A 14402-nucleotide genomic window follows, 5' to 3' on the forward strand; every position below is an offset into this window, starting at 1 on the left:
AAAGAAAAAAAAAAATGCAGACGGACAGGATAACAATGTTCTTATAAAACACTTTAATTTTTTTCAATACACCCTGTGGATTATCATTAGAATCATTGCAACCATTTCATTTTTATTATCACATTACTCATTTAATGAACTAGATCTTGATCTGTAGTCTGAGATGTAGAGAACAGGAATACAGGACATGACCAGGGCTTTGCAAAGTGCAGTCACAGCAAACATAAGGATAATTTAAAAATAAAAAATAAAAAAAATAAAAATAAAAATAAAAAAACCACACACAACACACCACACACACCTAAAGCATGCAACACACAAATTTAAAAAGAATATATTAAATACTAAATCTGCATCAAATATTCCATGCATGTTGAAGCAAAGAAACCGTGCAAAAACATTAAAACCCATTTTGGACAGTCACTCCTTCCTGTGCTTAGTTTAAAGAAAACATTACTGCAAAGTACGGCTGTGAAAAAACAGAAGAAATGTGAACGATATATCAAAATCTGTACAGTATTACAAATCAGAGGATGAATAAAATGTATACTAAAACATTTAAAGTTTCAGGGTGACATTCTGACCTATAACTTTTTCATATAAGGTTGAATTAATCATTTCATAGCAAACATTTTCCCCATAAGGATGTGTAGTGTTTTAGAACGACACCATAAATGCTTGCCATGATCTGCCTTATTTACAAATTGGCTTAAAAGGTCATTCAAAAGTATAGAGCAGCGTGTGGTAGCACACCGCTTTCTCAGAGCTTATACTGCGAACAATTAGAAAAAAGTGCTATAGGACTAATTTTTTCTTGCATTAATTTTCTTAAATTAATCATATCACAGTTTTGTGAAATGTTCGTCGTAGTTTTTTTGATCACATCTTCGTTCATCCAACACATGATTGTCTTTCAAACTGTTGTTTCCCTCATGTCTGGGGATTTCGATTTAGCAGAGTCGGGGGCTTCCTTCGCTGCTTCGGCTGAATTTTCAGCTGAATTCTTATCCTCAGATTTTGCTTTGGAGTCAGTAGTGGAAGAGCTGGCTATACTGGGATCCTCTGGTTCCTGCACCTGCTCTGTGGGCAGCTGGAGGAAGGAAGGAACCTCCAGCTGCTCTTTGGTGAGAAGACCTCGCTGATCATCCACCCTGGAGTTCTGAGCCCTCGTCAGCATGTCAAGGAACCCTGGCATGGACAAATCATTGTTATTGTTGCCCTCTTGTTCTGATAAACAGATAAATGTAATATAATCTGAATTTCCCGGAGGAACCCACTCAAGGGATTAATAAAGTTTCATCCAATCTAATTTGTAATCTAAATAGTTGATATATTGACAATAATCTTGATATTGAACAGAATTTCAATAATAATATAAAACATCTGAGAAAAAAAACAAAAAAAAAAAAACTCAATACTGTTACCTGCCAGTGGTGCTACCTACCCCCCCCCCAAGCCTCCTGGCAGAAGTACCCATTGCATTCCATTGGTCGAGGTCACCGATTCAAACTCATCCAAGACTTTTAGCGGATGCATCTATGGTATCAGTTATAAAAGTTCTACAAGGCATTGTTTTCAAGATATCAGAATCCCAAACCTGTGTCCATGCCACCCATCCAGCAAGTGACGACAATACCCCATCAGCCTTTTAAAGCTGAGGGGTAAAAAGCTAAAACGCATATGCCTCAAAATGCCCATCCTTTTTAGATGGGTTGGCTAATAAAGATAGTCATACAACTTCACGATGCAACAATCATGTATATTCTAATGAAGTATTACCTACATGTATATATTTTGGCATGCAGATAAAGACTGATATAACAAAATTATTTCCCCACATTGAAAACAACTCAGCTAATTCAATAACCTTAAACCAAACCACACTAGATATTGCCAAGTCATCCTACCGTCCATCTCGCGGTTCTTGGTAGACCTTGGCTGAGCCTTAGCTCCGTCTTGGCTCAGTGATCTGGCTTCTGGACCTGTACTTGCTGCTCCTCCCTGGGACTAAAACAGATTTCAGCATCATCAACAAACCATTTCTCAGCTCACAAGGTTTAAAATCTCAGTAACACTTAGTAAGTTTTCATTTCTAGTTTTAATCATTGAATCTGACGGCGTCTTGTGCAGCCATATACCATTTCCAGACTTAGTTTGAGATCGCTCCTCCTTGCAGTACAAACGAACCTCCTTTAGTGTGTCTCACTTCAACTTGCATTTTATCTTGAAGAAAAGGTGTGTGGCTCACAGTCAGAGACCCAACTCTTATTACTAGGGATGCTCCTCAACATAAGGATTAGATCAGCTGGAGTTTGAGGTATATTTATGGCATATTTGAAGCATACAGGTGGCTAGAAAAAGACATCTAGGGAGCAATTTAAAATTGCAGCAGTGCCAAAAATAATTCAAAAGTGCACAAGACCAACACCTGAAGGGCAGAATGGCAAATAAAAAGACATGTTTTTTGTTTATTGAGACCTCAGCAGCATAGCGCATAGAGGTCACACACCCCTTCTAACTTTTGTACCCTTTAGAGTAGCTCAAGAGTGAGTGTGTAAAGAGCTTCATGGAGTGGTTCCCATGGCAAAGTAGCTGCATTCAACCCTTACATCAACAAGTGCAATTCAAACGCCAGAGTCTTAAAGCACGCTGCCACTGGACTAGAGAAGTGGAAACATGACAAATCGCACTTCTCCATCTGGCAATCTGTTGAACAAGTCTGGGTTTGCTGGTTGCCAGAGGAGTGGTAGTCTGACTGCATTGTACAGTCTGGGGGAGGGGGTTTTGGCATATTGCTTTACAGGACTTGGGCTCAGCCCCTTAGTTCCAGTAAAAGGAACTCTTTATGCTCCAGCATACCAAGACATTTTGGACTATTTCATGCTCCCAACTTTGTAGGAACAGTTTGGGGACGGCCCCTTCTTGTTCCAACATGACTTGCGCACCAGTACACAAATCAAGGTCTATAAAGACAGCGGTTGAGCGTGTTTGGTGTGGAAGAACTTGACTGGCCTGCACAGAGTCCTGACCTCAACCTGATAGAACACCTTTGGGATGAATTAGAGCAGAGACTGTGAGCCAGGCTTTCTCGTCCAATATTACCGTCTGACCTCACAAACGCGCTTCTGGAAGAATGATCAAAAATTCCAATGAACACACTCCTAAAACTTGTAGAAAGCCTTCCCAGAAGGAGTGCGCTGGATAAAAGTTATAAGAATAAATAAATCATTAAAGCAATATAGCCTGAAATGTCTCAGACTTTGCCTTCTGTATTGTTTTTGAACTGGTGAGACCTCATATTGAAAGGATAAAAATGTAGGCTAAGGCCTAAATCATTTTAGCTAACATATTCCTTATAGTCATTTAATTTTGTAAACATTTTGTGATACCAAGTTGGAAAACTATAAACGATCATTTCTGACAATATTCTTATTTTACCTTGAATACAAAGATGTCTGTTAAAATTACCCAAAACCATCTGGTGATCAGGAGGTTTTAAGTCTTCTTTGCAGAGTACCAGCATGTATATGCTTACACTAGTCCATTAAACATTTGTACAGAAAGATTATATAGATTTGACATAATGTAGTTTGTGAATGAGGCCCATTTACACACTGCAACATACCACTTTTCATAGATTTATATAATGTATGTTTATATAGATACTGTTAAAGGGAAATGACTGGTCCCATAAAATAGTCAAAAAAGGGCAACATAGGGACTTGTCTAAGAAGGTAATGAAGGTTGTTTAACACTATTCATGTTCAGCCTTGGCTTCATACAAAAATTCTCATTTGAGTTGTTATTTTTCCAAAATAAGTTACCCAAAAGTCACAAAAGAATATTTATGCCTAAGAATCACAAAGCAGCAATTCAAAGTTTCTTCATGATGGTAAAATTATTTTTGTTTGCGTTTTATTGACGCTTCAATAAACACTGCCTCACCTGGTTGGCTGCAGAACTGCCGCCTCTGGAAATGCTGGTCTGCTCTTTGCCTGTATACATACAAAGATGGAAATGAGTTTCTAACAGTACTCTTATTTTCAGTGTACAAGTAGTCAACAAAAAGCTGACGATGCTACAGAACTTTAGCATACCCATTACGTTAAACACTGACATTAGGCAGATAAAACATCTTAAGTATTAAAATGGTCCTCCTGGGATACAACCACTCTAATTGAATCTACTTAGTTCCTCCTGAACAAAATAAAAAGAATCTGAGGCCGAGAGCACTGATCCAAACTGAAGTCAGATCTAGCCTCAGCAGTCAGGAAAAGAGGTGAGTGAACTGAAAGTGGCACAGCATTCAACAAACCAAATGGACTCAGACATTTTAACTTCAATTTAAAAGAAAAAAAAAAAAGTGGCTAAAAGAGAAATGCACAAAGAGAAAGCAAAGTAAAGAAAGAAACATGCAAACAGTGATGCAGAAAAAACATGACCGCAAAATGGACAGTGAAAAGACTCTTCAGACAGCCTCAAGGGAGAGAGCACCACGAGCTGAAAAACACTTTGTACGAGCCATTAAGAAACGATTAAATCAATAAGGAGCCACAGACAGCACCAGAGAACACACAATAATGGCCAATGTATCGCCAACATAATCAGCTGATGGAGAGATGAAATGTGCTGTTATCTGATTTCACTGAAGACTGTTTTCATTTACTTATCAGCTAAGTAGGTTTGTTTTCATCCTGTGGCTTATTGTGCTCCTCTGGTAGCTGCATGCTGTATTACAATAAATGTTATAAACATTAATCAGCCTGTTTCACATTGAGGTAAATTTATGGGTTTCTAAAAAGGTCAAGTATATTAACCTTTGATTTTGTCAAGTCGGAGCGTCTTATTGGCCAGACTAAACACATTGGTGCTCACATTCAGAGGTTCATCACTTCCAACCTGAAACACAAAGCATACACACATGCAGACATACTTAGCTGAACAGTACTATGAGAATCAATCATCTCTGCAGTAAATGGGTTGTGCATAACTTAGAAAAGACAATGCATTACTAAAATAATCTCATTACTCACTACAAACTAGTGTAACGTTTATTAAAAGTAGAACCAGCATCTTAAGGACACACAGAAGCTGCTTACATTAGTTTCAAAATGATATCTTAATAATCTGAACCATGCATTATTTCTAAAATGAGTAATTTTACTAAAGCAATTTCATTAAAACAATAAGCTAAACTTGTGTCTGTGAAAGTTGACAAATAAAGAAGATGACTCATTAAAATGTAGCAGCTTTGCAAACAGAGGCCTTCTTTCCTGTAATAAGAAATGAAAGAAACCGTGGCTGGAAAATGTTTTCTGTGCAGCTGGCTTCCCATTACTGAGAAAGATAAAGGTTTTAAGTAAAGCAAGTTTTCAAAAAATGTAATGTGAAACTTTGAAACGTGAGAAACATTCAAGTGTGTGACTCATTTCAATGCAGCTACAATGACAATGCCAACAAGGGTGTGCCATTCATTTAGTGACAGATTTTGAAATCCATCCTTAAAAGTGACGCTCATTTCCAGCTTTTTTGCTCTACTGAGTATCTTTGCAAGACCTATAGTTCAAAATAATCCTAGACTATACATGGCTGAAAAATATGTAAAATAGATATTGATATTATAATATTGAAAAGAATCACTGGTGTAACACTTTGAAATTACATGTTTACATAGGTAAATATGCACATTGATTTTTCCTAATAGATTAAAGGTTAAAAGGCATTTCACATATTTTTGTCGGTAGAATTCAACCACAGAAAATCAATCATTCATTTAAAAGTGACAATATTGATAATCTTTATATGGAAATGACTCAAAGAAAAGGTAACATATTATAATCCTACTCGTATGCAACACTCACCATGGTGACCAAGGCCTCTTGTGGCTTAATATTGTGCTTCTGCAGCACCACAGAGAGAGCTTCCTGCAGTGTCTTACTAGACTTCACCATGATCCCCACAGTTTTACCAGAGAAGGCAATCTCCACCCTGAAACACACACTTATTTCTATAACTTTTCCTCTCACACTGTGACTCACACTGAATCAAATGCAATGGAACAGAAGTACAGAATTACTGTCAGACAATGTCTGTAGTCACGAGGGCAGCTGGCAAGGGATATCTTAGCAGGAAACCCATTTCTGATTACATTTTGAATTTTATTTAGTCAATGTAAAGGAAGAGTACAAAGATTAATGCTCAGAGAGCTAGACTTTGTGTGCATATTAACACAAGGACTTCCCTCTAATATGGTAAGAAAGGACATGTAGTGGGGGTGTGCAAGCCTGCTATGGTGTCAAAGACAGGAGAAAATAGGAAGTGAAGGAAGTCATTCAGTTGACTCACGCAAACGTCACTCTGAGCTCTAAAGAGACCTGCTGATTTCTCAGTACGGAGCAGTCTTGGTCCAGCGATAATGGTTGCTGCAGAGAGAGAAATTATGTTTCAAACAGAAAGAAACAAGAGGGATTTCTATAGATGTGAACATCAACATGGGTTACTTTGAGGGGGTGAGATAACACAGCACGAAAATGTCAGAACAGGAAGGAGGCAGTCGTCTGTCATGCTCACTGTTGTAAACAACTTTACAGTGTGGCTCAAGTTCCTCAAAAATGCCTCCTGATTTAAAGTTGCAGCTGAAGCACAGCAAACGTGCTCACCTTGTCCTTGCCATGAAGGTAAATGATAACATCTTTCAGTGGGAAGCCTCTTTTCTCACAAAGGCTAGTCAGCAAGTCTTTGATTGGCTGGCCATTAGGCGTGGGTGCCAAGGAGGCACTGCCATCAGGCAAGTAGACACAGCAGTATCCCCCCTCCAACCCTACACGACTCCCACCTCCACCCCCCAGCTCAGGGGAGCGGGGACTCGAGCGACCATTCTACATCACAGACAGAGAAATGAGAAAAGTGTAATCCCAATCACACATTTTCCTCTATACTAATACTTGTCACCTCGAATATTAGTTTTGTTAACTGTATACCTCCAATCATATAAATTGTAAATTAACATTCATTTCCCATAATTCCAACCAACTCTAAATGCTTTATAAATGTACTGACCTCCATATGCCTGCAGATGGAGCCAAGCTCCACACTACTGGTCGACTTGATGGACAAATGGGACTCTTTCCAGGAAACCACGCCATAGGAGTTGGAATCATTGTTATTGATGAGATTTAAAAATAAATAAATAAAGTCAGAAGATGTACATAAGATATCACAGAAGCATGAGATGTGTCATTTGGCACACATTACCTCCCCAGGATCCTCGTTTCTGTCGCTGTTTCTCTGAGGCACTCTTACCACCTAGAAAGCTGTTAGGGTCTGACTTCTTGCTCTGTTGGAGGCAGCGATTAAATAAATGTCAAACGAATAATAAAACAGGTATTCTTCATCTCGATCTTCAGTCCATCTACCGTATTTTTCGGACCATAAGGAATACTGGATTATAAGGTGCACTGTCAATGAATGGGTCCGTTTTCATACATAAGGCACACTGGATTATAAGGCGCATTAAGCGAAACAAAACAGTCCGATAAGTCAAACTTTACTCAACTCATCCTTCTTGATCCTCCACTTCCGTACCATTGATTCATTAATGTTGAATTCTCTTGCAGCTGCTCTATCCCCATGTTGTTGCAGTATACTAATGACTAACCTCGTACTGTGGATGGATTATCTGAGTTGTTCTCCTGACTGAAGTTTGGTCCGTTTACAGCATCCTGCCATGCGATTGCATTTGTCCCCAACCATCGAGAACTCTCACATTAACTTTTATCAATCGGAAAACAGTTAGCGTTCATCCTCCAGCTTCACTGTGTTTATGTTATGCTAACATAGCTGTGTCGCTAGCGATCATGTAGCACAGCATTATATACCAGCTAGCCCAACTTCAGCAACCCTATAAAAGTCACTGCTGTTTAGTTTTGTGTTTTCATTTTTGTTAGAAGTGATAGCAGAGCTGTACATTTTATTTTTTCAGAAATCTCTCAGTCAGAACATGCTATATCATGTTTAGGTGGAAACTAGCGAGCTAACTTCCTGCTAACTTCTAACTCTGTTAAATTTAATAAATTCTGTTTTCATGGATGCCTGAATGTTAAACTTAATTGTTACACCTGGTAAAGCAGCAACTCTGATCATTTTATTAAAAATAAAATAATTTGGACAGTTTAACTCTCAGTGATGCCACAGTGATCGTTTGACTTTGGGACCTGAAGCGGACGGAGTTTTGGACCCAGATTACTCCGAGTCCATGAGGCTCCTGACTTCATAGCTTACCAAAGTCGTACTAAAACATTTGACAGATTTTTGACCACATAAATTCGGTTCTAGGTCAGTAAACACAACCAGAATTCATACATAAGGCACACCATGATTATAAGGCACACTGTCAATTTTTGAGAAAATTAAAGGATTTTAGGTGCGCCTTATAGTGTGGAAAATACGGTACCTTCTTTTCCCTTAAGGGGACTTTGGAGGCCATATCCTCCCAGGATCCCATGCGCGGAGACTCATTGGAGAGCCGAGGTAGGCCTTTGCCTTCTACTGTTGCCAAAGTGCAGCTCTGATAAAGAGGGGACCGTACAAAGCGCCTGTAGCTGTCCATTTTCATCAGCTTAAATATCTGAAGCAAAGCAACAAGAGGGGGCACCCAGTCATCTGTGTGTCAAAAATGAGTCACAATTACTGAGCAGAAGTAGTAGGGTTGATTCATACCAACCTGCGCTTGAGCTTTGTTAAACATGTCAGGTGTAGGCTGCTGAAGGTCCTTCTCCTCCGTCTTTGCTGTGTCATCAATGTTCACCGAGTAGGGAGCACTCTCAGACAGGTAGGTGCTGTAGATTGAGCGAGCTTCTGCTTTCAGCTGGAAAAAACAGCAAGAGCTCTGTCAGATTGAACTATTCTGAAGGTCAGCAATCAGCTAAACTTTGTTTCTTAATTACAGTTCATGAAGTGCTGAGGCACAAGTAAGATCAGACACTCTGTTAATTTCCCTGTGGATTTCATTTGAATGTTCACCTTCTTAAATCCTCTAGTAAGTCACTTATTGTTTGCAAAGCTCCTAAATTACATGGTGGTATTACTTTAAGCGTTAAGCACACTCTATGTAGCATAAATTAAAGGAAACCTTTCTGTGGCTCTCTGATGTAAATCATACAGATTTCTAAAGGATAAGGTAAACCTTTCACCTACATAATTATGGCTGATGTATGATCTATTTGGATCCTTTCAATACTTTTTCTATTTCCTCAGTCAATCTCCAATGGAAATAATCTCCACAGGAGGTGAAAGATAGATTCAGGTCAGCCACAGTCAAATGGTAAAAGTTAGTTTACTTGTGTAACACAATACTATATTGAATACTCTAAATTATGAGCTACTGTGGATATTAACACATTGGTCCTGGTGATGGGGTTTAAACAGGTTTTCATTGTAACCACTAAATATAAACTGTTATAGAGGAATACAAATGTCCTCCAAATTATGATGCATTTGCATTACATAACTTTGCTTTCCAATATATTTGCCAAAAGAAGCTTATAGAGCAAACTGCAACAGCTGGTAACTGTAACAACCATTCTATAAAATGGAAAATTAAGTAGTTCCCACCAAACCTGTTCTTCATTTTTAATAACTGAATACTTACAATTTCTGCACATTGTTTCACAAGGTAAATCTCCAAAAACAGCCATAAAAATTATCATATAGCAGATCTATTTTTTGCCAACAATGCACAGCTTCTGGCTGTTTGACTGTGGTTGATGCAATTAAAAGTTAGTGTCAGCAGTTAAAGTGCACCAAATGACTTATTGGAGGGATCATCTCAAAATTACAACAGAAAAATGCTTGGGTTACTTGAAAAGCAACTAAAATATTACAGAATTACTGATGCACTGCCATCCTCCGATTGCTGGAGACACCCACGGTTACAGCAACAAGGCAACCCTATTCCCACTAAACAGTCCACTTCTTTTCTACAAAACATATGTTTTAACAAATGTGTGCTATCAGGGTAATGGTTTACAAATATTTTTCCTGCCATATCCCACTTCAGAAGGCAGGAAAATTCACACTCCACACCCATCAAATATGATCCAAGTTGAAGGCCATCACAACTTCATGATCAAACTCTTGTTAATTTTCCCTTTAAGAATCATATTTACTTCACTCCATACTTTACATCTGGTCCTGCAGTAGTTCTGTCTCCCATAGTACAAGAACTACTGCAATAAAGTATTAATTAAAGATAAATACATAAAAGAAAAGTTTAGAGAGAGTTTGTACCTCATCCAAGGAAGTGGCCGGAATCTTCTTGAACTTTTCACAAGCCTGCCAGAATAAAATGTTCTCCGCACTCACCTCAGACTTTAAGAAGTCCTGCAGACAAACACACACACAGCATTATTAGGTATGGGTAATGATTAGTTAATGTCAACACTTGAACTCTGCCTGAACTTTTTCCTAACTGAAAAATTCCAACATTAGTTTGCCTCACCGTAAAGTAACGGACCCCAAAAGGGTCCTCCAGCAGTTTCTCAAATGACACGGCCCAGCTCATGACACTGTTGGCTGGGCCATGCTCTCCGGCTGGAGTCCCAGGAAGGCTGGTGCTGCTGCCGCCACAGCCGCGTGCGGACATGTTCAAATCTAAAGCATATCCAGGCACAAACACACCCATTTATCAGCACAGAAAAGCATGACCAAGAGTGAGACTGAATCAGATATTTTCATGCACAGACATGTTCACGTTGTAGAACTGAGATATGTACAGGATTAGCAGCATGCAAGTTGGCTGCTCATGCTTACCTCCATCTGACACTGCCTGGCTCTGTGAACAGAGAGAGCAATCTGTCAAAGAACTTTACTTCAACAGTTAAAACTAAAACTGAGAAAAAGCCTAATACTGAATACTCTGTTATTGTCTGTATAATACTGATAATATTATTCAAATTTATCCTACGTATATTTTCTTCAGGCTGCACAGTCAAAAGGAAAGAAGAAAGTTTTCTTTGGCCCCGTTTACACAGGATTGTGGAGATTCTCACTACAGCTCAATATTACTGCAACAACTATACAGCACTACGATAAAAGCCTTTAGGAAGGGAAACACGAACAGCAGCTGCACATTATTTTTCTCTTCTTGTTTTTTTTTCCAACCTGTAACTCTGTAGCGCAATCAGCCAAGGCTGTTTTTACAGGAAGTGGTTGCAAAACTGGTGACAATAAGCCTCATTCAGCTTTCAGAGCACACAAAATGCACATCTTGTAAATGTTCGCTTCAACCGACACATTTTTTTTTTTACAGAAACTGAATGAAATCTGCAGACTATTTAAACACCTGTAACCTACAAGCTGTGATCACAAACATGTTTTCAAGTCACCAAGATACTGATCTGACGTATACACAGAAAAGCTTCAGCTTATGGAAATATTGTTTAAACAGCAGCAAATTAGCTCACAGCAGAATTTTTGGTTTTAATCCATAGGAGACCGTCAATGGATACATTTATGAGCTTTGTCAAGGTTTCCTCTTCATGCTCTGGTTTCCTCCCACAGTTCACAGACGTGTGGGCTCTGATTCTAAAATTGCCCAAAGGTGTGAATGTGTGTGTGTCTACATGTCTGTATAGTCTGTGTGGTAGCAACTTGCCCAGAGTGTGTGGAGGATATAGGTCTTATAAATAAAGTACCATTTTCAGAACTGACAGCTGTGAGTGCCATTTTAATCAATGCAAGATTAAGCAACAGTACACATTGTTTTTAACTGATAATACTAATGTAACGGAATCCTTTACATTACAGAAAAAGGCAAATATCTTCACAACCCTGCACAGTAACTGTTGCTTTTAAAGTAGAGCATTTAACTTTTTATGAATAGATTACTTTGGATATAACTGGATATAGATAACTAGATAAAGTTATTTGTCATCCTAAAACTAGCTCTGATTAGGAAGTCCTGCAAGGCACAATTTGCAAAGTAACCCAGCTACATTAGTGCAACACAAACCAAACTGGTCATCTACATTGTATAGTTAAAGTGAAATTCAGATACATAACCAAGGCAACACAGGCTGAGGAAGAGGAGAAAATCATCCACTAATCAAAGGTCAGTTTGCTCAATTCCCAAAACAGAATCAATGGGTTTCGCTGTAGAGCTCCTCATGTGTCGATACAATAAAAAATTAGCATTTTATTTTTCCTAATACGTCACTGTATCCTTTTATGCTTGACATTTGCTACAAGCTTACATTTGAGATAAATCTATACATCTATATAGATATATCTATAAATCGACGCACTCTAAGCAGAGAGTGCATTGTTGTAACCAAAAATAACTGATCTTGACAACAGCCCCTGTCTATTGTTACATTTTGACCATATACGGTTGAAATGGGCTGTCTATCTCTGCAGGTGTGAGTCTCTCTGACTCCACCTCTTCAGTTATTTGCTCTGCTATGCAAATACTGCTTTCATAGTCAATAGTACATTTTCTAAACACTAATGAAAACAATCGATTCGTCACTGTCTTAGCTGTAAACCTTGCATTCTCGTAAAATGCACTTTTAACTCTGAAAAATCTATTAAAGGAGCGATATCAAAATGCAGACATCAAACGCAAGCCACAGAAAGCCCCTTCTTTTAAGACTACGGCAACATCCTGCTCTTGTGACTTAATATCCGTTGATACATTTTCACACCTTTTTTTGGCAGAACTGAACCATTTCAAGAAATGCAATGGTCTCACACCGAGAACACTGAAGCCAACTCAGCCTACACATGACAGATTGGACAACAGGCATGGCTCAGTTTCTCCTTCTGGCTCAGAATGGCCCAGCCTGTTCTCAGTAGCAACCAAGTGTAGCCACACAGGCTGATTCTGGCACTATCAAAGACTGGAGGCAAAACACAAGCCAGCACGAGACAACTGCTCAAACCGTACTCTTGATACTCTGGATTGGAAGTCAGCTTAATAGTAACAGCACCGTTAAAAAGCAGATCAAAACAGCATACAGGGAGATTTAGAGTGCCTGCACAGCTACAAGAAGCGTAGTCAACACACTCAACACTAAAATGCCTTGACTAGTCACTGTGGGAGGCCGGTCAAAGCCTCCTATCGTATACGTAACAAGCGTATCAAAGAACTACTACCCAAAGGACGGCCACAGAACCAAGTAAGACCTAACAAGAATGGTGCCAACTCACCATGTGGCCAATAGGGATCTCTAAAGAATTGCTGTTCTTCGCCATGATGGCCCAGACACCAGTTTCAGAGCTGAAGTCCTACGATGTGCACACTGTCAGGGGACGCAGCAGAGTGCTCCACCCAAACTTGATGCACACTCCTTACACACTCACACACAAAACTCATCACTTGGGTCTTCCTGTCACTTCCTGCCTGGAAGGGAAGTCTTACCATAGCAACAAGCCACAAAAGAGGAAGTATGGTTACTATGATCAAACTGCTCTCAGCCTACATCTTGAGAAACACTGTGATGTGGGTACACAGGCAGCCAGACTGTCATTCTGCTTTTTTATGCGCAGTCAATGAAACGCTTGGTTATTTTGGCTTTCTATCTTTCTAAATAAACATGACAATTTTGCAGATTTAGTGTTAGACCTTAGTTTCAGAATCTGTCGGTTTTACTTTTAACTCATTGCGGCCTAAAGCACACACATTTCAAGTCTTACCCTTCAAACGGGCCTCGTGAAAGAAGCCTTTCTTTGCTATAAGCCCAATTTTGCTATATGGTATCATTTAACACGTTTCTGGATCATCTGAAAGCAAAACTCGTTACATGGCTTTGCGCAGATTCAAATGAAATGATAAGAGATAAAAATCATCACAGTACCACTCTCTCGCTATTGCAAACAGATGACTCAAGATAACGCTCAGGCTAAAACTGCACAGTCACACATGCACCGAAAGCTCACACTGTATGTGGCATACCTTCTTGTTGTTGCCCAAGATGTTGCTGGCTATGGCGCACAGTTTGTTATATTTCCGTTGCTGCTTTTGGGCTGCAACTTTTGCCAGGCGAGAAAACCTGTTATACACTCCGCTGAAAGTAACCATGGTTCACGATACTAGAAAATACAGAACAGAACACAGTGTAGACAATATTAGCCAGGCGCTACCGTGACTGTATAAATGTTTTCTACAGCCAATTGGGTGCTACTTAACAACTAATTAAGCCCTGACATGCTCACAAGCAGCCCTGGACAATCGGCGGCCCTCTACCCCGGGATAGTTTTTTGGCAGCTTGGAATTTGTTTTACTTAGCTATGATATCACATTAGCCATACTAATTGATAGTACTTAGCTATACTAATTATTAGTACTTAGTAGCTAATAGTACATTTGAGTTGTAATGTTTTAGTAGTGCTGTTAAATTAACACA

At 39.2% G+C, this 14402-nt stretch overlaps 1 protein-coding gene across 2 annotated transcripts; it reads right to left on the reverse strand.

Moving 5' to 3' along the window:
* Positions 1-41: 41 nt before the first annotated feature.
* rgs14b (regulator of G protein signaling 14b) lies at positions 42-14149 on the reverse strand. Of its 2 annotated transcripts, none has more exons than XM_005921140.2 (15): positions 13952-14149; positions 10810-10831; positions 10499-10650; positions 10288-10380; positions 8723-8866; positions 8453-8626; positions 7255-7336; positions 7060-7124; positions 6660-6878; positions 6346-6422; positions 5862-5988; positions 4818-4899; positions 3946-3995; positions 1908-2007; positions 42-1188 (listed from the first exon to the last, which is right to left on the reverse strand). In XM_005921140.2, exons 1-15 carry the CDS (start codon positions 14075-14077, stop codon positions 914-916), a joined length of 1788 nt encoding a protein of 595 aa, XP_005921202.1. In that variant the 5' UTR covers positions 14078-14149; the 3' UTR covers positions 42-913. The 2 variants fall into 2 exon arrangements, with proteins under 2 accessions (XP_005921202.1, XP_005921204.1); XM_005921142.3 differs by lacking the exon at positions 13952-14149 and adding an exon at positions 13207-13344.
* Positions 14150-14402: the final 253 nt, after the last annotated feature.

The sequence above is a fragment of the Haplochromis burtoni genome, unplaced genomic scaffold, assembly GCF_018398535.1.
Source record: "Haplochromis burtoni strain Fernald_Lab_line unplaced genomic scaffold, NCSU_Asbu1 Contig_10, whole genome shotgun sequence".
Classification (NCBI taxonomy): domain Eukaryota; kingdom Metazoa; phylum Chordata; class Actinopteri; order Cichliformes; family Cichlidae; genus Haplochromis; species Haplochromis burtoni.